This window comes from Tarenaya hassleriana, unplaced genomic scaffold (genome assembly GCF_000463585.1).
Source record: "Tarenaya hassleriana unplaced genomic scaffold, ASM46358v1 Cleome6, whole genome shotgun sequence".
Classification (NCBI taxonomy): Eukaryota; Viridiplantae; Streptophyta; class Magnoliopsida; order Brassicales; family Cleomaceae; genus Tarenaya; species Tarenaya hassleriana.
The window spans coordinates 4353733-4379229 of record NW_010968505.1 but is presented as its reverse complement, the minus strand read 5'-3'; the positions used below and the strand labels follow the sequence as shown (position 1 = coordinate 4379229).

At 34.1% G+C, this 25497-nt stretch overlaps 4 protein-coding genes and 1 long non-coding RNA gene across 6 annotated transcripts in view; 2 read left to right on the top strand and 3 right to left on the bottom strand.

The window, feature by feature from the left end:
• The window catches only part of LOC104799515 (ABC transporter F family member 1-like), a 3063-nt gene extending 2355 nt beyond the window's left edge, over window positions 1-708 (top strand). Inside the window, 1 exon segment of the mRNA XM_010522081.1 lies at window positions 1-708. This exon segment is cut by the window's left edge and continues 19 nt beyond it. Within this exon segment, the coding sequence (XP_010520383.1) occupies window positions 1-224 (224 nt within the window). The 3' untranslated portion in view covers window positions 225-708.
• LOC104799516 (dolichol kinase EVAN) lies at window positions 539-4622 on the bottom strand. Its single transcript, XM_010522082.1, has 14 exons — window positions 4257-4622; window positions 3727-3839; window positions 3427-3627; window positions 3227-3331; window positions 2986-3056; window positions 2789-2869; window positions 2473-2687; window positions 2168-2357; window positions 1992-2057; window positions 1821-1909; window positions 1608-1722; window positions 1468-1519; window positions 1238-1344; window positions 539-1144 (listed from the first exon to the last, which is right to left on the bottom strand). The coding sequence occupies exons 1-14, from the start codon at window positions 4484-4486 to the stop codon at window positions 1025-1027; spliced, it is 1755 nt and encodes a 584-aa protein (XP_010520384.1). The 5' UTR covers window positions 4487-4622; the 3' UTR covers window positions 539-1024.
• Window positions 4623-5438: 816 nt separating this feature from the next.
• LOC104799514 (P-loop NTPase domain-containing protein LPA1 homolog 1) lies at window positions 5439-10667 on the bottom strand. The gene is made up of 8 exons (XM_010522080.1): window positions 10417-10667; window positions 10108-10271; window positions 8745-9055; window positions 8057-8138; window positions 7476-7910; window positions 6657-7394; window positions 6109-6216; window positions 5439-5997 (listed from the first exon to the last, which is right to left on the bottom strand). The coding sequence occupies exons 2-8, from the start codon at window positions 10267-10269 to the stop codon at window positions 5656-5658; spliced, it is 2178 nt and encodes a 725-aa protein (XP_010520382.1). The 5' UTR covers window positions 10270-10271; window positions 10417-10667; the 3' UTR covers window positions 5439-5655.
• A 10021-nt stretch (window positions 10668-20688) lies between these two features.
• On the bottom strand, window positions 20689-21450 carry LOC104799513. The gene is made up of 3 exons (XR_769588.1): window positions 21357-21450; window positions 20893-21071; window positions 20689-20783 (listed from the first exon to the last, which is right to left on the bottom strand). It is a non-coding gene; the product is annotated as an uncharacterized LOC104799513 (long non-coding RNA).
• Window positions 21451-23428: 1978 nt separating this feature from the next.
• The window catches only part of LOC104799510 (phosphatidylinositol N-acetylglucosaminyltransferase gpi3 subunit), a 3056-nt gene continuing 987 nt past the window's right edge, over window positions 23429-25497 (top strand). Inside the window, exons 1-5 of one of the 2 annotated variants that reach the window (XM_010522077.2) lie at window positions 23429-23740; window positions 24225-24797; window positions 24906-25060; window positions 25296-25386; window positions 25463-25493. In XM_010522077.2, the coding sequence (XP_010520379.1) occupies window positions 23624-23740; window positions 24225-24797; window positions 24906-25060; window positions 25296-25386; window positions 25463-25493 (967 nt within the window). In that variant the 5' untranslated portion in view covers window positions 23429-23623. Of the gene's footprint in view, window positions 23741-23761; window positions 24115-24224; window positions 24798-24905; window positions 25061-25295; window positions 25387-25462; window positions 25494-25497 lie in introns of those variants that run through there. The other variant, XM_010522078.2, reaches the window with a different exon arrangement.

Here is a 25497-nt window from a genome sequence, read left to right as displayed (position 1 = left end):
GGGGGGAGCCGACAAACCATCTGGACATAGAGACGATAGACTCGCTGGCGGAGGCGTTGAAAGAGTGGGACGGGGGGATGGTGCTGGTGAGTCATGACTTTAGGCTGATAAACCAGGTGGCGAACGAGATATGGGTGTGTGAGAACCAGACGATTACGAGATGGGAGGGTGATATCATGGACTTCAAGGAGCACCTCAAGCAGAAAGCCGGCTTATCCGAATGAATGAGAAGCGAGCACAGACTTCTCTGCTCTTCTTTTGGCTGAAAAAGGACCAAATCAAATCCCGAGCCCCTTCTGGGCTGTGATGCCTTATATCATCTATGAGGGAGGGAGGGAGGGATGTGGTATTTATTATCAGTTATAGCTCTCTGCCTCTGGTTGGTTGAGGTTGGTTCCCATGGGGGAGAGGGGGCCCTTTTGCGGAAGCCACGGATGATGAGGATATCTTTTACCCTTTTTTTTTGGGGGTTTTACGCATGCGAGCTCGAGAGTTTTTATTTGGTGTGCGTGTATGCGCGTGTTTTTTTTTTTTTTTTGTAATTTTAATTTGGCCTTTCCCCTGAGAGCTCTCTCCTTCGGCCTGAGTCGGAGATGCAGAGGCACTTGAGGCAGAGTTATTTTGGTATTTGTAGGGATACGTTATATAAGCCAAGTTGACGGCGACGACGACGACGATTATATCGTAATAATATATTGGGGAAAACAATTTCATAGCCTAATTAATTTCAGAGTAGGCTCTTTTAGGTCTTTTGTTGGGACAGATTTCACTTTCTTTCAGGCGACGCCTTCCGTTGCGATCGACAGAATTCTACTTTTGTTATCGGAGTTAGAAAAGAGGGTGTGAGTTGGTTGGCTAGGAAATTTCTGGTGCTGGTGGTACATCATTATTCTAAGTGATTGGTTGTGTTGTGTGTGTGTGTTCCATTTATCTATTTACATGACTAACTTTGAAGGAACGACACCCGTGTCTGTTTTTTTTTTTGGGGGAAGGCTACACGTTTATTTCCAGGGAGAGTGTACAACTACAGGCAGAGGAGGGAGTAGAAGACGAGGGGGATGAAGGCGTTGTCCAGCTGGGCAGTGTAAGCCTCCAGCATACCGCTACCTGTAACCGCCACCAGCAGTGACACCCATTTCTCCTCCTGTTTACCACGTCACACGTGTCCCAAAATATCACAGACCTATACACACACACGCACATATATATATAGATAGAGACAGAGAGTAACTAGTACCTGGGTGGTGAGGATATAGAAACCGGTGGAAGCAAGAACAGGAACCAAAACAAAACACACTGCCATCACCGATGTTATCCCTGCTGCTGTCCCTTCCACTGTTTTCTCTGTCCCCAATTCACCAAAACCACAACCAACCACCCATCAAATCCATATACACATACACATACACATATGACACCCTCTTGCTTCACAACTCTCTTAAAAGTGAAGGCGTGTGTGTCACTTACTTCCTGTCTTGCTCCATCTCAGCACCCCGTATTTGTGACCCACCACCGATGCCTGCACACCCATCACCGTATGGTATCTCTATCGATTTGGGGTTTCGAACATAACATAATTCATGAACGTCAAAAACTGTCTCTCTTACCATTGTATCCCCAATCCCCAGGCTCAGGATTCCAGCAAATGGGGACAACGGTCGATCATTGAACCCAGACGACATCCATATCGGAAGTGCACATCCCATCAACAGCGAAAAGTGGCTTTTATATATACACACACAGAGAGACACAGGCCAACTCCATTAATCAACACACTGCAACAACGCCCTTGAAAATATCAAATGATCGAATTACCGTACCTTACGATCAGGATATCAGAGTCACGATGGTCCGTGAAAGCATTCATGAACTGGTGTAAAGGTTTTCCCAGCGGCCAAATCCTCCACACCTGTTTTTTTTTAAAAAATAAAAGAAATTGAATATCCTATGTGTAATAAACAGCAGAAAGTGGATAAACCCCACGAACTTACTCGGATTATCTCCAACGCCAAGAATACCGCCAACGCTACACCAAAGGCTAGATCCAGAAATTTAGGCTGAAAAAAAGCACAGTTTAAGACAAAATTTTGAAGTGTTTTTATAAACCACTACTATCCAATGTAATGTAAATGCTCTCGATTGACTAGTAATAATAATCACCATTCACCTGTAATACAAGAGCTGGCAAGAACATCAATACAGCCATCAGATGGTAGTACTTCCGAAGCAAGATTCTCTCAATCTTGCTATTCCTTGAGATGTTATAGAACCTCCAGACAGACGCGATAATCAATAGAACCCAGTAGATACACAGTGTTAGCCTCTTCAACGGTTCAGAGAAGACAAATGTGAACACCCTGTCATCCAAAAGTATATTAACATTAGATGCAGGTCCAAGGTTCATGAAAAAAAATACACACAACCAAGCAAAATAATGTGTGTGCTTTTCATATGTTGTCAGAGATCAAGTACCATAAGAAGGGATGCTGGTGAAAATCATGTACAAACTGCATCCATGAAGGAGCAACCACGGCCATGATAAATCCAAGGGAGACAATGAATATAGCAGATTTCTCAATCTCACTCGGATTTCTTTGTTGAGAATCTTTCTTTCTCAACGAACTTTTATATGTGTGCATAATCAATTTAAAGAACATCGGAAAAAGTAGAAGTCCCAGCAGCAAACCCTGAAAAATTTGGAAGCCACTTATTTCTACAGGAGAAACAAGTACATGGAAACATGGAGATTAGAAGTCAATGTGTTTCATTGTGACCACTGTTACTATACCTGAACAATTATGCCGATTTCTGTTCTCTTCATCCCGTAGCTTATGGAAACCAGATCCACAGGTACCAATTTCTCGAAAATCTGTAACAGTTGTCTTATATCATTAACAACGATGTACTTCTCAGTCAGTGCACTGACCACAGTAACTAACCACACACAAGCAAGCACAACGCTATCCTGAGAAGAAAGAACTAAACCTTTGCAATTGTGCATGCCAAAAGGTCGCCAAAATAGAGAACAAGGCCACTGGTCATCAGAAGCGCTTCACCTAAAAAGATGGCAATAATTGACAATGATATGGAAATATGTCAGATTCGGAATAGGAACTTCTAATCAAACCTTTACATTCAAAGTTGCACAAAGAACACTCCTCGACATGGATGATATTAAGAAGTTACAACCAGAACAACAACTTAAATTGGAAGAATGCACATTTACCCATTGAAGCACAAGATGGGAAGGTGCGAAGTAAATGTTGAATTAACTTCACGGCTGCCAGGCCATGGAATAACATCCACAACAACTTTAACGCCGTGTTCAAACCTGTAAATACAAAGATTAACAGACTTCACCAGCAAAAGCGAGTGGAAAAATAAACTCAATAGCAGCAGCTAGGATGGCAAAAATTTGGAAGTTACCAGTGTGTGATATCATGGAAAGTGAAATGAAACATGATGCTCCGTACAAAACCGTGGCACTTAAGCTAACCCTTGTAACCCAAACACATGATGAAGAAGGCTGGCTTCTGGATGATTTCGACATAATTACTGACAGAAATATAAGAATGGCACAACAGCTAGCCGATGTCGCCCAATATTGCATGGTGACATGTTCAAACTCTATACAGCCAAACGTTAAAAAACAGTCAGAACAATTGAGGAAATATGTTCACTTCCAACATCAATAAACCTTTGAAAGTTTTGATTTCTGGAAACTACCTTCCTGTTCAGCTTCATGCATCGACAAAGCCCTTGTAAGCTGTATCAACTTAGATATCATAACAGCAGGAAGTGTTACTGCACCAAGCAATATCCCCGATGTTGCACCTCGCCTGGAGTATGCAGATCAAACACATAAGCAAATTTCAAATTTTTTTCACTCTCTTACAGGGCAAACTAGTTTTCTTTTGTAGCATGGACATGGTAATCATAACTGCTAAGCTTTTCTATTACTGAGCTATTTAAGACAATGGATTCGTCCGAATTCTACTTCCAAATGCGAAATTAAGCATTCAATTCTAACAGATTCAAGACATGAAATTCTCATTTCTGAGCCCAAGTATGATATCAAATCGGAGCTCAAGATCAATCTCGGAGATGAAGACCTCTGAATTTTATGTACTGAACTACGATCCTCAATCTCAGGATTTCATCTTCGGGATCAATTGAGAAGTTCCAGAGTCATCAACACGATGGAATACGAGAACGAGAAAACCTAAAAGGACAAGAGAGACTGGAAGAGAGGTCACCTGGAGGCGAAACGAGAGAGAAGAAACGGCAACGTCTCGGCTCGGATCTCGAGGAGGAAGGCGGAGAGGGAGAGGAGGAGGAGGGAGACGCCATGGGAGAGGAGGGAGAGAGGGAGAGAGAAGAGGACGCGAGCCAAAACGAGCCCCACCACTGCTCTCTCTCCCGTGAGCAACGATGCCGTCCGGTTAACCGGCGGCTCCGTCTCCGCCGAGGATGAATCGCCGGCCATCTTGACTCCGTCGTCGCCTTTGAGTAGAAAACGCGGCGGTGGATTTGAGTTTGTTGGGCCTTACGCCAAACCATACCAGGGGGCAGTCGGGTCCCACATCTCACGGGATTTGGCTCGCTCCTCTTCTACGCGTATGCGTATATACGTATATGTTTCATGCTTTATTATTATATTTATACATTTGCAAAGTAAATGACATTTGTAAAAGGGTTTTTCTATACGAGTAAAAAAAACACGTGCATATTTATCGTATATGAATCAGATTAGCGATAATATGATAACTTATCGTTTCCAGATCAATTTCTAAGATATTTTTTTTATGTATTTGATATCGAAATATCTAATATGATGCCTTTATATTTGTTATAGAAATTTGAAAGTTTCCATTATTTCCGAAATTTTTTACTCATGGTTTTATATAGTTTTGTAATTTTTAAAATATTAAATATAATGCTTTTTTTATATTAATCTCATATCATACGTTGTAAATGGGCATTATATCAAAAATACCATCCCTTACTATTTTTATTTTAAAAAATATCAGTGATCATGTGACCAAAAATTTAATCTAGGTCATATTGATCATAACATTGAATTTATAAATTTTATATCAAAAAATTAGTGAGATATATAAGATATGAGTATAATAAATGGATGTAATCATTATAAATTTAACGTAATCATTATAAATTTAACGATATGACCAAAATTTAACGTTATGATCAAAATGATCAAGATTAAATTTCTGATCACAGAGAAAACGTATACCTTGAAATCAAAATAATAAAATAAAGATATTTTAATCGTATACCTTGAAATCAAAATAGTAAAATAAAAATATTTTTTTATAATGAACCTTATAAATGTTCCATGTCTCATACTAAAGCGGTTTAATCACAAGGGCCGTTACACAATTCAGAACAGGTCAGAAACCAAAACGCAAAGTTTTAAGGAAAAAGAAAACCCACCTCTCACATTTCTTCGCAAGGTCAAACTGTACACGACAGCTGTTAGTTTAACAAGTTGAAGCATTAAAAAAACAAAACCAAAAAAAAAAACGACAATAACGACGAAGATGGAGAGAAGGCAAACAAAACAAAACAAAAGAAAAAAGAAACAACACTAGGGCAATATGCCAAGTAACTTGTGACCCAAGGCAACACACTTTGTCAAGGGGCACCGACTCTCTGTTTTCCGAGCGCCGGTATACTCAGTGACCGTTTCCTCATTCTCTCTTTCCCCGACACTCTGTTTCCGTACTCTCCCGTGAATAGGGAACCGCACGACTGTAGATTCTCTGGCAATTGTTCGTTCATCGTCCGTAGAAACAGGTCCAGGTTCTGATCGTACCTCTCGTTCTTTCCCGGCTTTGTCCCCTCGCGATTCTCCGACACCATCGTGATCGTGTCTCTCGACTCTTCCTCGTTTTCTGTCCAGTAACCCTTGTCTTGCATCGCCAGGTCATCGTACTCTTCGTCTGATTTTGTTGATTCCTCGTCCACCGATCCCACCTGCCCCCCAAAAAAGAGATCCAGAGTCTCGGTTGGATTTAAAAAAAAAAAACAAATTCTTACAATGCCGGTTCATGGATTACTACTCTTTGAAGCTTTTCATGGTTTTACCTCCTCATGGACTTTGTGATCGTCGTCACTGAAATCTTCGTCGGTATCTTGCTCGGGAGGATCATCGACTTCTTCATCGCTCCCATGAACAGACTGTTCTTCCTTAGGCTGAAGCAAAACCCAAAACATGATGTATCGTCAAGAGATGAATCAAAGGATGCAGAAAAAGAGAAGTCCTCAATATCATGCAAATTCCAAATATACATGTGTGATACGTAGTGGTAGCACGTGCAGTTAATAACTGAATCACTTAACCGATCTAAAATGAATAACACATAAATAAACCCGACCTAAATCCGATATAAAAACCAAATGGATATGATTTCTCTAAAACCTAAAACACTGAACCCAAAGTGAACATAAAAATAATAGGAAAAAAAAACATTTTCTTAAAAATGAGTATTTTTATCGATTAAAACCGAACCCGGCTAGAAACCGAACCCAAACGAAATTCAATATAAAAAAAACCAGATTGTTATAGGTTTTTAAAAACCGGCACAACCGAATTGAACCTGAATCGAAACACGAACTAACCACCCCAATGTTACCTCTTTAGCAGGTCCATCTGACATTCGGGGTGAACTGCAGCAAGAAGAGTAGTATCGGCTGCCAGTTTCGGTCATGTCAGCTTTCGACTCATCTATACTCCCCGCATGGCTCGTAGCCCCGTCATTAGGCCACGCGCTGATACCAAAGAGACCAAACTGAAGATTTACGGGTTCCGCTTTACCAATCTGTATAGCCTCGGAAATCGGATGATACATTCCGTTCCCCATCTCGTTACCGAAGATGGGTTTCCCATTCTCATCGATTGAACCGACGGGCCATGTTTTTGCTACAGTCCCATCGGTGTTCAGAAGCGCCATTAAATGCCTAGACGAACCTTTTCTTTGGATCAGCTGAAACATTCCCTTGGAACTCAGTGAATTGGCTGCACACTGGTTCCTGTACTCCTCGTCAATGACAGCCACAGTGTTTGTGGTCGGATCATAGAGCTGCTCTCCTGCTTCGCGCCTTCGGAGGCAACTGAACACCGTCGCATGGATTGCGGCCACGCTCTTATCGACGTTGGTGTTATTTATCTTCGGAACCAGATGCTTGTCAGCTCTCTTGCACAGATAGTCCTGTATTGTTCTGATGTTACGTATATATTTTACGTATTTGTTCTTCGCCGGGTCCAGAGTCATGTACTTTGCCCTTACTGCAAATCTTTCCAAGTGCTTCTCCTCGTTGGTGATGTATATCATGAAAGGTGTGATTGAAGGGTGCTTTTTCATCAGACCCATCTGCAGGAGAGGGAAATTAGATTAGATCGAGAAGACCCGACCTAAAACGGAAATGTGGTAAAGATGGAAACGGGAACTTACCACAAAGTTAAGGCTCAGGTGGACTCCTTCAACAATTACAGACTCTTTCCTCTTTTCCCATGTTGTAATTAGTCGGTCGAGACTGTCGATCACCATCTCACTTTGTGCCTTGAATCCTTCTATAGCCATTTGCTTAGGGCTTAACAATTCCATGGCGGTTGATTTCGATCCAGCATCACCAATCTGTTGAGAAATAGGTTTAACACCTCGGGAGTCGTTTGTTTGTTCGCCTTTCGGGACTGATCTCGCAACCCCAGCCAATTTTTTTGCTCTCCTTTTGGCTTTAGCCTCGGCAACCGCCACCGGGTCAAGGTACTCTCCAGCATGGTACGTTGATGCCCACAGCAAAGGATTCTCCTTCTCATCGACGAAACTCCTCATCATGTGCCGGATAGAGTCCGTTGATACAACTGTTGTAATTCCCAATCTGCCACCCTGTTATGACAGAATGCATTCTGCATCAGATTAGTGAATGCATGAGGAAAAAAAGAGTATTAAAACGGTTCCTCACCCTCACCATAAGAATCGGATATTCTTGTGGCTATCTTACGCATAAAAAGTAAGTGAGACTGAAACATTACCAGCAAAGAAGAAAGCGTAGATTTGCCGCAGCCACTAGTGCCACATAGCAGTACAGTTACTGATTCTTTCCTTTCTCGGATTCTGCAGGATACGAAAAGGGTTATATTATACACGGCGTTAAGTGAAAGAAGATAAATTGCCATTAGTGGAGGAGATATGTTTCAGCTGGAACATAATGGTCCAGTATTAAAAAGGCAACTCAAGATGCATCACTTAGCCATATAGATGAGCTTATCAGATCAAGTTAGAGCTACCCATGGCACAACATACACATATAGAAATAATATAGATAAAGAATTCAGGGAAAAGAAGGAATCTGAAAACGACCGTGGCATTTTATTGATCACGAAAAGAGGAAAAGGAAAACAGTATCTGGTTGAAATTTAGGGGAAACGAAGGGGAAAAACAGGTAACTGTCCGAAACAGTAAGAGAAATCTGAGCACGTTATCACATCTGTTTGACTATCATAGAATTCCATCTGATTACTATTTATATCACATGTATGCCCAAACTCTCCATGTAAGGAGAAAGAATAAACTAGAAAGGCATATAAATCTTTTCCACACAATTAAAAGAAAGAAAATGCGTGGACAGCTATAAAGGAGAAGTAACACATGCAAATTCTATATGTAGATGCTTTGCAGCCACTACCTATCAAGATATATTCCACAACAAAAGGAATTTACCTGCATGCCAGAATCAAGTCTGCCCTCTGGTCGTGACCCACGTACTTATATTCAGCCAAAGCATCACAAACAACATCTAGGAAAATCTCTCGCGAAACAGTAACAGTTTTGCGTCTTTTATACAGCTCAAACGGTTTACTTTTCATCTTATCATCGCCATCAGAAGGCAAGGGGTTAACCTTGTCAACTTTTACAAGACCAGCACACTCAGATGCACCATTGTCCTTCTCAATGTCGGGTTCCTTCCCATTCAATGGTAAGGAGGCACATGATCCCTCACCTCTTATTAACTCAAAAACCCTTCGGCTGATCTGCCCACCGCCAAATTAACAAGGCATGAAAAGGAATCAGTTACATATACCAAATAATTTCAAAAACTAAATACCAACATATTACTTGCCTCTAAACCTAAACACAAAAGGAAAGGATTACAAGAGGGTTTTTAGATAGAAATCACTCTTAAATCACACACGCAGTACGGAATTCACTAAAGCAATCAACAGACTGACCAGAAAATTAAAACCACCAACATCATTGACCTAGAAGGCCAAAAACATTGTCAGGAGTTAAGAAGGCAACTATTAGAACCACTATAAATCCCGATATCTTGTCTACTCCAACATGGTAACCGGTCCTTAAAGTACTGCAAAAGCTCGTGAAAGGCTTTGCACACATGCAAAAACGACCAAAGAAAGTTTCATGGTCTCGATTTCTCGAAAAAAATAAGCAACTACAAAACAACATTCTCAACCCTTTTAAGTCAAGACTACTGAGCCATCTCCAGGATAGTAACCTCAATAATACATCAACATCAACATCGGCTTAGTCCCAAGTTTATTTGGGGCTGGCAACCTCAATAATATCCAACAAAATCTAAAGTAAAGATAGAAAAGGACATGTTTTCCATGTATGAACAATAAAATCCAAGCTTCAGACAATGATGCATTGCTCATTCACATCCATCAATACCTTGAAAATGACCAGGGAGTTAATAAACATGTTGGACATGACAGAAGTGCTAAACTTAGACATTTGGCAGAACATGATAAATCCTGTCTAGATCCATAGACATCAGTGTGTTTTTTTTTTATGTAATAGACATCAGTGTGTTTCACCTTCTTGCAGCAATCCAACACTTAATCCTCTCACAAAACACTAGACAATCGCAATGAATTCTACGATTTTCCCACCAAATTAAAAAGAAGAAAGAAAAATATCAACCAAATTCCGAAGAAAACAAAAATCAAACCACCAGACGACAAAAGAAAAAAAGGTGAGAATCAAATGCCCATGAAAGCGATGTGAAACAAATGAAACATCATTACTAAAGAAATAAAAAAGAAAAAACCATCGACGCTATCACCTTGAAGGCGTGACGCGCTTTGCATCCCATAAGCTGAAGGGTACTCTGAAGAACGGGACGCGTATACCGAAACGATTCCGTCTCGTTCCCGTCAGATTCCGCCGCCGTAGCTGCGTCGTCCAGCACCACTATGTACATCACCTTCATCGACGTCTCCGCCATCTCTGCCGGAAAAAAGAAGACAAGAACAGGAGCGAATCTCGATCAGAAAACCCAAAATATGCAAGAGTTTCCCGGTAAAATCGAACGTGCATGAGAAAAATCGGGAATGCAGGGAGAAAAAACAAGAATAACAACGATCGTACGTACCTATGGGAGAAGATTCCTCCTGGGGATGTTACACAGATTGGAGAGAGGTGAGAGCCAGTGAAAATTAGGGTTTACGAACGCGATTGTGATGGTTTTCGTCAGGAGAAGAAGAAGAAGAAGAAGAGAGAAGATCTTGTCGCCATTTGTTCACCTTGGTTCCACGCATCGCTTGAGTAGAGCCTCCACGAGTCCTTTAAGACACCTTCCTCCCTCTCGCCTTCTCCTCTCTTTTCTTTTTCTTTTTTTTTTGGCCCTTTTTGCAGAGATTGTTTTTTTTGTTCTTTCCCTCTCTTTCTTCCTTTTAGAACTCTCAGACAGCATCTTTGTTTTCTTTACAAAAACACCCTTACATTTTTTTTTTATCACTTTCACCCTTCCATAATGGTATTTTTCACCAATTTAAACTTATATCAATCGAATTTACAAATATATCAAGTAACATATTTTTCAAGGTTCTTATGATTTTACCAGAGGCAAAAATAAATTAATTACGGATTTTGATTTGGTTTTTATTCGGATTGGATTAGAATTCAATTTTTATTGAATAATAAATACATTTTTTATTTTAAAATATTTATATGTATTAAAATGATATAAAATTCGATTTATTTTTGTTTTTAACTGAACGGAAACGGTGACATTGGAATCAATGGTATGGGGTGGAGAATACGAAAAAAAAGACAGAAATACGGGTGCTGATTGGGAAATAACGGAGTGTGGGGTTCGGTTAGGGTTAAAAACGTCATTTTCATAACGTAGTTCGCCGACCCATTTGATCCGGTCTTTGTCAGCGTTTCCAGTTTACACACTGTATTTATTTAGAAATTGTAGGACCATATGCAGTTATCTTATATATATATTTATATATATATATATATATATATATATAAATGTTTTCCTCTGCTGTTATTATGTAACTATATGATTTAATTAATTGGATGTCCGAATATTAACATTTTCAAATGTATCGATATATTTGTGTATATTGTGTCGTGTGATGTGATGTATATGAAGTCATTTAAGTTTACATGAAAATATCATCTTCAACATAGTTTTCATAACAAAGGACGACCAACTAATTTCCATATGGGAGGAAAAGAATGACTAACCAATTTATTTACTTTGAAAAAAAGAAAATAAAAAAATATACAATACTTTCAATAAAGATTCAGTCATATAACAATAACTTTTAAAAAATATTTGTTATTTATATAAAATATTTTATAAAATACTCAAAAATATTTATATTAAAATCAACCATTCCTTAGATTTTTTTTCGCAAATTCACGTTTTTTTATGAATTTAAAATAAAAGCGAATGAATATTCAGTCACATGATTCACCAGATTCTTCTCAATACGAGGACCGGAAAGACAAAGCTACCCTCGTTTTGGGGCGTGAATTACGGCTTCAAAATGCTTTAGTTTGACCGAAATCAAGGGGCGTTTTAGGGAAACTGGTCAAATGCTTCATGGGTTTTATCGGCTAGGATCGTGTGGGCCCGGGAACGAGGATCAAGGAGTGGTAAAAACGTAATTTCCTGTAAAACTAAGGCTAAGGGTTTATATCTTTTTTTTTATGGGATAAAATTCTGAAAAGGTCAAAGGAAATGGCCCAATGGGTCAGAGAACGAACGTTACATTCATAAAGCCGCTTTTGGACCTAGTTAAACCTTTTTCTTTTCTTTCTTTTTTTTTCGTTTTTTGGAATTTTTTAATATACTTTTGTATTAATTAATAAAAATTTTACCAATAAAATCTAAATACAACAAAAAACGGACACAAAAGTTAAAATAAATATAAATTTTAAAAAACAGAAAATAAAAAATAATCAAAACTAAAACACAAATGAAACTCAAAATATACACAAGTTATCAAGGATAACATCATACAAAAAAAAATGTGAAAGAAAACTGATTAGTCTATTAATTTTTTTTCATTAATTTGAAGATTCAGACTTCAACTAAATAAACAATTTATTGATCGGTCATAAATTTTAAAACTACGTGTAGCTAACATATATGATACATATACCACAACCAATATTCTAGTATCCAAATTTTTTGTCAATATAGGTATTAATTAATTTTAAAATTTACATACACACAAATCCAAAGGAACTTCATATTGATTTTGGCACTATAGACGTCCAATAAGGAAAAGCCACTTCACAATTTTTATAATGTATTAAAAAGATGAGAGTTATATGATTGAGCTATTCATTAATCTTCCGGTGGTTGTTAGGACCCACCACACCACTAACCTTTTGCACGTTCATACTTCAGATATTTTTCTTTTTTTATTAAAAATCACTTGGAAATAATTAAAAACACTTCGAGATACGGATCAAATAAATTTTTAAAAAATATTTTTTTTTCAGTGAAAGATTTTTGCTTTTTAACGTTGGTTGGGCAGACTTAAAAACAAGGCTTTTAACATTATATATATATAGATCGAGAAGACCCGACCTAAAACGGAAATGTGGTAAAGATGGAAACGGGAACTTACCACAAAGTTAAGGCTCAGGTGGACTCCTTCAACAATTACAGACTCTTTCCTCTTTTCCCATGTTGTAATTAGTCGGTCGAGACTGTCGATCACCATCTCACTTTGTGCCTTGAATCCTTCTATAGCCATTTGCTTAGGGCTTAACAATTCCATGGCGGTTGATTTCGATCCAGCATCACCAATCTGTTGAGAAATAGGTTTAACACCTCGGGAGTCGTTTGTTTGTTCGCCTTTCGGGACTGATCTCGCAACCCCAGCCAATTTTTTTGCTCTCCTTTTGGCTTTAGCCTCGGCAACCGCCACCGGTATATATATATATATATATTGTTTATATTTTACCTAATGTGTGCCACTTGTAATTAATGAAAGCCCTATTATTTCTTCAAAGAAATGGGCTGCTTCTTCTGCATATTGACCATTTTTTTAAAAACAATTGTGTTATTATATTATCTTTTATATTCCTTCGTCTTATATTAAATATTTTTCCAAAGTGGCAACTGCCAAAGAGGCCATCACATCTTTAACAGAAAAGAGCCAAAACTCTGGATACGACACATACAATACAACCACTTCGTATTAAAAACGTGCGCAGATAAAGATCTCATATACATACATATATACCAAGTATATATTTGTTTAGAAGTTATAAATTCTCATTATCTAGCATTATTTTGCGGATTTAATAGATTATTATTGATATTAAAGAGTTAAAATTCATATATCTTCCCAAAGTTCACAAACAAACTTTGCTATGGACTATGGGGTTTTTTTGCTGATCTTTGCTGGGCTAACCCGCTGAGGGATTTAACTCAATGTCATCACTGGATTCATGACCCTAATCGGGACAGGACTCATGACCGAACCTGCATCGTCAAACTCATCCTCCAGCTTGCAGTGGCAGAGATTTGGAGGGAGAGAAACAACCGTATCTTTCGTTTTCGATCGAGACCTCTGGAGATTTTCCGACACAAGATTGATCGTGGTATGCGAAATTTACTCATTGGCCTACGTATGCATGGTAGCTCACAGACTGATCTTATAATGCAACATTGGTATTTTTTGACTAACACTTTCAGAACTCAATGAACACCCATTGATTGTATCAAGCATGTTATGCTTGTTTTTTACCACTTGCATGGGAATCCTTTTGTAATCAGTCAGTTGTAACACCGTTTTTTTTTAAAGATAATATAATCACATTAAACCAAAAAAAAAATAAACTTCCAAAAAATATTAATGACAGATTGTTATTGACGTTAAAGCGTGAAAAAATAGATCGTATATTATAATATTAATCAATAAAAAAATTGAAATGTTATCTAGTTCCAAAAGCTAATTGATTACACAATTAAAAATATTATGACATTTGATATATAATCCAATTTATATTTCTTGATATGAAGAAGTAGATTTTGAGTGAAATGTTGTGAAAATAGGTTTATTGGATATGGAGGTGCAAAAATTATGGTTATACATGATTTTAAAGCAAAAGAAAATATATCGTAGGTGCAATATACATAAATGTAGAATTTTTATAATTAAATTGAGTTTTAAAATCGAGGACGATAATATCTAAAAGTTCTAATATTCTATATCTCCGTTCTATGGATTATTTTAAAATAAATAACAGCCAGATTCATTTAACCAAACTTTAATTTCATTATTTGTTTTCCACTCATTAATTTAATTATATATACTTTATCATACACTATACTTATCTAAAAAAAATCAAAGTAGACAACCGCACGATACATAAAGCAAATCTCGTAATGGAAATATAAATATTCAACCGTACAATATGTTTTAATTTAGATTTCATGGAAACTAAGAATACAACAACAACGCGTGACATGGTACGATATCGAATTATTTGCAAATGATAGAATCTTTTCAGGGAAAAGATAAAAAGCCGCACATATATAAATTATAAATAGACAGCAAGCATTTACCCAACAAAAAATAATAAAGGCATTTTTGATATATTATTATATCGTACATTTATCAGAAACCCACATATAACAAACGAAAAAAAATGTTAATTTATAGTCAACTACCTATATATATATATATATTATATTAATCTTTCGAGCAAATTATATCATTCCAGATTAAGAATTCAAAGTCTGAGATATTTAAGAGAAAATTAGATACAACATGTGGATATTAACGCATAAAATATTCACGAGTTAAATAGGAATACATGAAGTGAATTGAACCACAAACAATTTTGGCGACTGGTTAATTGATTCCTGTTATCCAACAGAATTTGATCCAGACACCATATATTATAATGTTTATAGAACTTTGACGTATTGGGTTATTCTTGAAATTTATTTATACATTGTAATGCAAAGATCCCACCAATATATTTTTGTTTTGAAATAACCTTGTTATTGTTTATACTAGGTGAGACCCGCGCGTTGCGCGGGTTATTCTATTTTTTTTAAAAAAATTATAGTATTTATTAATATAAATTTAGTATAAATGATATAGATTATTTATTTGATTTAGAAAAAGTATATTTATAATATTAAAATATTAAAAAATCATGTATTTAAAGAAATAAAGAAGTAAGGAGACATGAATATTATTGCATAGGCTATTTATAAAATTGCTCATAATAATTTGTTCTAAACATGCTTATTGTTGATCTATTTATTTCAATCTCTCTACAAAAATTATTTATAAGGTAATACTAAAAGTTATATTATTAAATATTATAGTTATCATTTGTTTTAAGAATAGTTAAATTTGCGTAGTTGTTATGATCATTTTTTTTATTAGGTTGACTTTTTTTATTTTTTCATAAATGATATGATGTGTGAGTGATACAAACCTAAATCAAAAAAATCATTAGTTAACTTAATAAAGGAAAAAATAATAAAAATATTAGTTAACTTAATATAATAATATTGTTATTTTATATCATACGTATTTCATATTTAAAAGATAAATTAACCTAAAAATCACCAATTTTCGAAAAACTTTCATATAGATATAAAAACTTTAATAGTTTTTCTAACAATTATTTTATTCATTGTAAACCGATTCATGTTGCTAGATCATCTCATGTAAAAAAGTTTAAAAATATTGTTGTTATTTTTTAAATCAAAATTATATGTTTGAATTTATATGATGGAGAATATTCTGGACATTACAAATAAAGATTATATAAATGTATCATCAAAATCGAACAACGATATTTTGATTTTATTTGTAATTAAAGTAAGATGTGATAATTTTATTAAAAAATGATTAAAATAATAAATATATTTTAACTCTATTATAAACAGTTTATTGCATATATTAATTTTTTTGGCACACTTCAGTTTAATGTTCTTTTATCGTAAATCTTGTATTTTGCATAATATTTTAAAATTTTAATATGTTGTATGTTTTTATATAAATTATTGGGGTAATCGCCAAAAAAAACCCTGTACTTTTTTTATTACCAATTAAACCCTGTACTTGATGTGATTAATTTATAATAAATGAACCCCCATGAGAAAATAATATGATGATGTGATATAATTATGATGATATGTTCATTCCATGTCATTGTCACATCATCATTTTTGTTTGAATTGGCAGTCGCAAGAGATTTTCGGTGAATTTTTAAAAAGTACAGGGTTTTATGGATTAATCATACCAAGTATAGGGTTTAATTGGTGATAAAAAGTACATAGTTTTTTGTTGACCTAGAAAAAGTACAAGGTTTTTTTGGCGATTATCCCTAAATTATTTTCAATATATTTTGTATGAAAAGGTTGAATATGAATTATTTTTATGTGATCTCATATTTTGATAGTCCATTGAAGAATTAATGATTTATATGTAGATCATATTGGTGGTGACTTTTTTGTCATTAAGTTTTCGTATGATTTAGAATTTTCAATCCTTCTAAAGAAGAATTAAGATCGGTCTTTACAAATATAAAAATATAAAATATATTTGTATATAGATAAATACATAAATCTGTATATAGTTCCGAGTTCGTTTTTTGTATATTTTTCTCATTTATATAATAATAATAATAATAATTAAAAAAAAAAAGTATGTCATTATATTTACTTTTTGAAATAAACAATTTATTTTCAACAATATTATAAAGATTTTGATTATGTTTTAAATTATATTTTATTTAAAAATTAAAATAAAGTTTGATTGACTTATAATGCAATAAGGTTTTATAAACTTTTTATTATAAAACTTTATTATTATAATGTTCTCGACAACTTAAATAATTTGCATATTAAAAATATAAATAACTCATCTAAAACTTGTAAAAACATCATGAAGGTTTTGTTTTATGTAAATTTTGAGAAAAAATAGAGAAGAAATTATTTTGTTTTAAATGCTATTAATATAAATAATATATATATGATATTATAGATGTATAATAAATTTTATTAAAAACAATAATTAAGTTTATCCAAATTACTTTCGTCTAATTATTTACCTTAACTATATTTCAAAATTTTATCATTTAGTTTATATGATAACTTTTCAAAATTATCTAAAACCACACTCATCTAATTTTTACTTTATAACAATTATCTACCCAATTTGAAAAATAAAATTCCAAAATAACCAAACATATATATAATCAACATAGTTTCATTCCATCACACTCTTAATTTACATTGAACTGAATCCCAAGAGTCAAACCAATACATATCAACGCCTCATGTTTTTAGTAATTAGGAGTTAAAAACCAGAGCTTCAACTATCTGCAAACACAGAAAACGACTTTTATTAAGAACCTCATACTTGTTTATGTAAATTTTGAGAAAAAGTAGAAAAGAAATTATTTTGTTTTAAATGCTATTAATATAAATATATATATGATATTATAGATGTATAATAAATTTTATTAAAAACAATAAATCAGTTTATCCAAATTACTTCCGTCCAATTATTTACCTTAACTATATTTCAAAATTTTATCATTTAGTTTTATATGATAACTTTTAAAAATTATCTAAAACCAAACTCATCTAATTTTTACGTTATGACAATTATCTACCCAATTTTTGAAAAATAAAATTCCAAAATAACCAAACATGTATATAATCAACATAGTTTCATTCCATCACACTCCTAATTTACATCGAACCGAATTCCAAGAGTCAAACCAATACATATCAATGCCTCATGTTTTTAGTAATTAGGAGTCAAAAACCACATAACTTCAACTATCTGCAAACACAGAAAAATACTTTTATTAAGAATCTCATACCAGTGAAGCCCGACCAGTGACCTGGCCATAAAAAGATCTTATCCATAACTCGGTCAGTGAAACCCGATTTTTTATGCAACACAACACCAAATCGAATAACTTTTCAAATTTGAGAATTGTAGAATTGTAATCGCTACCATAAGAATCACTCTTAAGAAGTAAAATGTTTCTATTAACTCAAAACTATAGCAGACAATCTTCTGAAACCCTATATTTATATGAATGAATGAACAATCGAATTAGAGAAAATTTGGAATCTGCTAACACCTCATATTTGTTGCTTCCACAAATTTCTCTCTCATTCTCAATAATGAAAACATTTTATTATACATTAACACTCATACAAACTACTTGATTTCATCCGAAACCGAATAAGATTGTAGAAGTTAAGTTTGGAATAATTTTCGACAAACCTTGCACTTGTTTTTATAGAACAAACTTAGAAACCAACACTTAACAGTTACAAATTTAAAATTAAAAACCTGCAACATTAAGAATTGACTTCAACTTCTCTTTTGAGTTTTGAGGTATAATGCAACACTCACCCTTAACTCAAAAACTCATAACGCTACAATCTTTAACTTTCGATTACAAATTTTCTATCTTCATAACAACCACTTTTCTCGAATGCAAAACTGCCTTATCTCGAGTTCTCAATTAAGTTTTTTGAGTACACATTTACCCCTTCTTGAGTCCGCAACCATTTTCGAGCTCACCTATTTAAGGCATAAATTTGTACCAAACTTAAAACATTTGCCCCTTTGTAACATTTTTTCATCTTTATACTCTGTATATATCTTTTCTATATTATGTATACTTAATGAAATTGACATTCATCTTTATATATCTATGTATTCTTTGATTTGGGTTACATGAACATGAATGTCAATTTTTTAGTGACAAAAAAAGTGTTTAGAACTCATCAAAACCCGAGTTTATGATATCAACGACTGAAGATGTTTCTTTTCTTATAATACAAATATAAAATAGAAAAAATACAAATATATATACATACATACGTACATACATAAATATAAACACTTATATACATATGTTTACATATTTTTTTATTAAACGTGTCTTTTTAAAACATATTTTTTTCATGAGAAAAAAATAGTGATAGTTTAATAATATATAGATACATACATACACAAATTAAAAATCAAATATAAAATATAAATGATAAAAAAATACATACACATATGCATACGTATATACATACATATACATACACATATATCCATACATACACACAAATTAACAATCGAATATAAAATATAAATGATAAAAAAAATACACACACATACATATATACATACACATATATGTTTTCATATTTTTTATTAAACGTGTCATCTGTATTTTTAAAGCCTAATTTTTATGAGCAAAAGTTAGTGAAAGTTTAATAATATATATATATACACACATATATCTATACATACACGAAAAATTAAAATCAAATATAAAATATGAATGATTAAAAAATACATACATACAGTGGTAGAGAGTATCATTGCTCATTAACTAATCACCAGCAGACGATCATGCGATTCATCGGTAAACCCTAGAAGATTAACCAACATAGGGCTGTGAATTTTGGACAGAATCTCGATCTCTTCTTCGCTCAATTCTTCACCTTTCGGAGGTTTCTTCACGGCGACTCTGCATCCTCTCACGATAGCTTTGTAGATGTTTCCATGGCTTCCTTTGCCGAGGAGCTTCGGGGCGGAGAAGCCGTTAGTGGCGGCTTCAAGGTCGCTATAGTCGAGCTGTCGGATCTTCACGGGCTTCTCTTGCTTGCCATCGGAGTTCGCCAGAGATAGATTTTTCCCACCACCGGATGCGGTGGAGCCGTGATGACGTGACGGCGATGGCGGCCTTTGCTTTGCCAGATTTTATCATTACTATATTTATATTAAATTTATATATTCAAATTTATTTAGAATTCTTAATAATGATATATATTAAAAAACCTTAAAAACATTAGATTTACAATGATTTTTTTATGTTAGAAGAATTGTTGTTTTAAAAGGTCAGTTTTTTACTATGCTAAAATATTATACTATCGAAATAAAATAATTTAGTGTATATATATATATAAATAAATATAAAATATTAATACACTTAATGGAAAAAAATATTCGTATATAATGAAAATAATATTCATCTTTTGATCTACTTTTCCATTTTTTTTATTTAATTAACTTACTATACATATAAAAATAATATTATAATGTTTTTAGTATCATTGTGGTCCGTGTAAGGGCTGTCACAACCAAAGGTTAAATGAATATGAGGACAGTATTAATTCGCAACAACATCAACATACAAAAGAATAATTGAAACCTTCTACAATATGAGCAAGTATGAATTATTAAATGCTACCTGATGAACATCTCCTATGAAATGAGATAAGAACATAAAAAGAAAAAGACTTACCACTCTATTTGCCACTTGAGTTCACATAAAAGTTTGCATACCGATACTTTAAGGATCATGTCATTTAAAAAAAGCTCACATTTGACTTTAACTTTTATTCTTTGATACCCGACTGCATTGTGTACTTGAAAATTGCTCCGGTCACACACCGGTCTTTGTGTCCACGGGTGTCATGAAAATCCCCTTTAAGAAAGACAGAATATACAGTTTAGACTAAAGTAAAAAACTTATTCCAAAAATATAGTTATAATAAACATAAAGAGGATGAATTAAAAAGACAAAATAAACTCACGACAATACTTATAGTTGCATCTGAAATCATGAGTGTCAACGTAGAACAGAGGGCTCGTCCATCGCCAATGATAGGTGTTTAATTTCATCGCCCCACGAACACATAGATGCTAAGTCACCTTCCAGGGATTCGGACAAAATTTCTTTCACCGCAGCAGCTGTATCATTCTCAAAATAGCCCTGAAGTTTTTTTTTTTAAAAAAAAAGAATGTCAGAATGGAAATAGCCAAAGTTGATATATATAGAGATCCATGTATGAATAACCGGGTTGAATTTTTTTATTCACATATATTAATATGCATAAATATGCATGTATGTATGTATACGCAGCAGCTATATACATATACATACACAAAATAAATAAATCTAGACGAATTTTTAATTTGACATACAATACAACAAAATTCAAAATTTACCCAATCCATCACCAAATATCGAAATAAGTCGCAATGTGTGAGTGCCCACCTCTTCATCAGTGAGTTCTACGGAGATAGTTCTGGCGAGAGTTTCCGATGATGATGAAACCCACCTCTTCGCTATGCAGCTTGTGAGAGCCTTCGTATTCCTAATGGTTTGTTGTTGTACTTATGAATATATCATAACAATATGTAGGAGTAATGTTAGGTTAATGAGCTTCAGGATCCGAGGCATTTCTAAGTGCTTCTTTAGCTTTGCCCTTCATCTTGAGTTTGAGGAGCGAAAACCATTTGAGAGCGATAACATGCGTTTGCAATTTTTTTTTTACTCACTAAATAATAAGATTATTAGTGGAGCAATAAATAAATACTATTGGAACGTTTTCGTTTTAAAATTCGTTACGGAATGTTTTGTTTTAAAATTTATTACGAAACGTTTTGTTTTAAAATTCTTTATGAGATATTTAAAAGTGAATTGATTTTTTTCATTTATTCAAACATAACCGTTTTTTTTAATAATCAACAGTTTTGTACCATACTTTGAATAACATTAAAATTGGAATGAAGTGGGGTATAATATTTATTTTTGGACGTTTTTTTAAAATCCTGCCGCAAGATTATGTTTTTAATTGTCAAATTTATATCCTTGTCCACCAAGATATGCATAGTGATACATTTTTTGTTTTCATTGGCCATTTAATTTTTTTAAAACTTTTTATTCTACTAATTGTAATTAGATGTTAAAATACTATAATTTTAATTACGAAAAATAACATATAAATAAAGATAATTTGTTATATTTTTAAAAACTATAATAACATATTGTTTTTTATTGAACTAAATATCAAATAGATAAATTTAATATGAAATTACATTGATTTTCATTGATTCAATAAATTGAAATAACTTTACTATTTTATTATTTTATATTCAAGTTAAATTTACAAATATAAATAGCTGTAATATAATCTTTTTTAATTTTGATATGATCTTTTATCATATTATTTAAAACTAAAAACAAATATTTTTTACTATACAGATGAAATTTATCAGTTACATATTTATTCATTTTGTATTATATATATCACATAAATTATGTTAAAATAAATTTTAAAAATTATAATAGCATATTGTTTTTACTAAACTAAATATCAAATAGATTAATCTAATATGAAATTACATTGATTTTCATTTACTCGGTAGATTGAAATGACTTTACAATTTTTATTATTTTTATATTCAAGTTAAGTTTATAAATATATATAACTATAATATAATATATACTGTTTTTTATTTAAAACATAATTTTCTTATAATATTATTTAAAACTAAAAACAAATAGTTTTTTTACGATAAAGATGAAATTTATCCCTTATATATTTATTTATTTTGTATTATATATATCACATAAATTATGTTAAAATTTATGATAAATTATCAACCAATAAAAAATAAAAACATTGCCACATGGATGATGAGGTGGAGATGAGGTGTCCTCACCACAATCCTTTAAACTCCTTTATTAATATATATAGATTTCCATAAATTGGATCCGTATTTCAGCGGTACGGATTTTTTTGTGAATATTCTAGATTCCGTTTTTTTAAAGATTGAAAATAAAAAATATTTAGAATAATATTTTAGGATAACGATGGTACCACTAAAATTCTTTATCTATATTAGTTTATGGAGAATTCTAAAGAGGTACAAATGGATTATTATGATTAGAAGGTTACACGAAGGAGATAATCTCCACACAAAAAAAAAAGGAATTATGGCCTTAATCATCCCCAAAGGTCGCTTTAAACACCTTAGTGTAAATTCATACTATATATACATACAGACACATTATATTTATTTATTTATTTATTTTTCCAAAGCTAAAATATATTTTTATATTTATGTTTCCTCTTTTCCATTGTTATAGGCCCAGTGGGTTGACGCCTGACAAGAAACTGGCCCGATATGGCCTGGATGCCTGGAGGGTAGCAAACCGGACCGAAATGTTCGGTTAGTTTCGGTTTCTGATTGGAGTCGGTTAGCTCCGGTTCAAATCAACCGGAGAACCAATTGTTTTTTCCAGAAAATAAAAATTTGAAAATTGTGATTCGAATCCCTAACCTGACGCGGATTGATGCGACCACGGCGACGAAGTCGGCGTTCTGAGTGGAGTCACGAAGTCCGATCCGGAGCGGGTTTTCCCCGTCTCGATCTTGAATTGTGGGAGAACTTGTCGGATCTGTTTAATCACTGCGAGTTTTCAAGTTGTTCGAATCTCGTTTTCAAGCTCTCCGATTTCTCGGCGGGTGAGTGTCCATGGCGGAAGAGAAGCATAGGGTTCTAATGGTATCCGATTTCTTCTTCCCCAACTTCGGCGGTGTTGAGAATCACATCTATTATCTGTCTCAGTGTTTGTTAAAGCTCGGTCATAAGGTCAGTGTGAGACTTTTAAGTTCAGAATCATCATTCCTTTTTTTTTTGGATTTTAAGTCCAGAATCATCAACTCTCAAACCCGTTTTTTAAATCAGAATGTCTGATCGAATGGGGGTTGGGAACTAAATCTCAGTTTGAATTTTCTGCGGTTTGATTCCATAATTGCCAATGGTTATAAGCAAATAACGTAGCTTGGTACAATGACATCATGTGACCGTATGAACATCGCATAGGATGTCTTCAGATCATTACTATTCCCCAGTTTGTTAGCCTCAGTGTTTTTTGAGTTGTCTCCGGAACTGAAGCTCTGAGTTCAACGTCCTGTGAATGAAAGCAAATGTCGGATGTTTCACGATACAAATGCACAAACATTGTAGGTCGGACCAAAATTGAAGTGTTCTCTTCTTTATTTGCTTGAACGATCCATCATGAACTCTATCTTTTTCCATAGATCGGTTAGATAATTCACTGACTATATTGCAGGTGGTGGTTTTGACCCATGCCTATGGAAATCGCTCAGGAGTCCGGTACATGACTGGAGGACTCAAAGTGTATTATGTGCCCTGGAGACCCTTTTTTCTGCAGAACACGTTCCCGACGATTTATGGAACACTTCCCATTGTGAGGACTATCCTTATACGCGAGAAGATAACCGTAGTTCACGGGCATCAAGCTTTCTCTACTCTCTGTCATGAAGCCTTAATGCATGCACGGACAATGGGGTATAAAGTTGTTTTCACGGATCATTCCTTGTACGGTTTTGCTGATGTCGGAAGTATCCACATGAACAAGGTTTTGCAGTTTAGTTTAGCGGATATAGATCAAGCTATATGTGTTTCGCACACGAGCAAGGAGAACACTGTCCTACGATCAGGTTTGCCTCCTGAAAAGGTTTTCATGATACCCAATGCTGTTGATACTGCAATGTTCAAGCCTGCTTCCATCCGGCCTAGTACTGATGTGATCACTATAATCGTCATAAGTAGATTAGTTTATCGTAAAGGTGCAGATCTGCTAGTTGAAGTCATTCCAGAAGTATGCCATTTATATCCCAATGTAAGTTGCCTCATTATACTGTTCATCATCAGCAATTAATGGCTCATTATTGCCCATCTTTATCCATTTCCTCTTCGGTATTCGCATTAACTTCATTTGTTTTTTAAGGTTCGGTTTATTGTTGGAGGGGATGGACCAAAACATGTGCGGCTAGAGGAAATGAGAGAAAAGCATTCTCTCCAAGACAGAGTTGAGATGCTGGGTGCTGTACCGCATTCTCGTGTGCGCTCTGTTTTGGTATCTGGGCATATATTCTTAAACAGGTTAGCAGATTGCTTTGATGATCACGCATTTCATATACCCCTAAAGAAAGTACAAAATTGATATTAGTTTGTAGTAGTTTGTACACCACACCACTCATACATTAGCATATCCATAAATCATACAGCTAAAATGATCTGATGCATAATCTAGCTTATGTTCTTTCTTGTTATCCGATTGATTATGCCTTTTCTGCTGAATGTTTCATGGTTACTGCAGTTTTTGATCCTCTGACAGTTCTTTAACAGAAGCGTTCTGCATAGCTATATTAGAGGCTGCTAGTTGTGGATTATTAACGGTCAGCACCCGTGTTGGAGGAGTCCCTGAGGTGCATATATTCTTATATTGCCTCTTTACCGGCTTAATCCACAGCACGTAATCCTGATTATTTATTGCATTTATAGGTTCTACCTGATGATATGGTCGTACTTGCTGAACC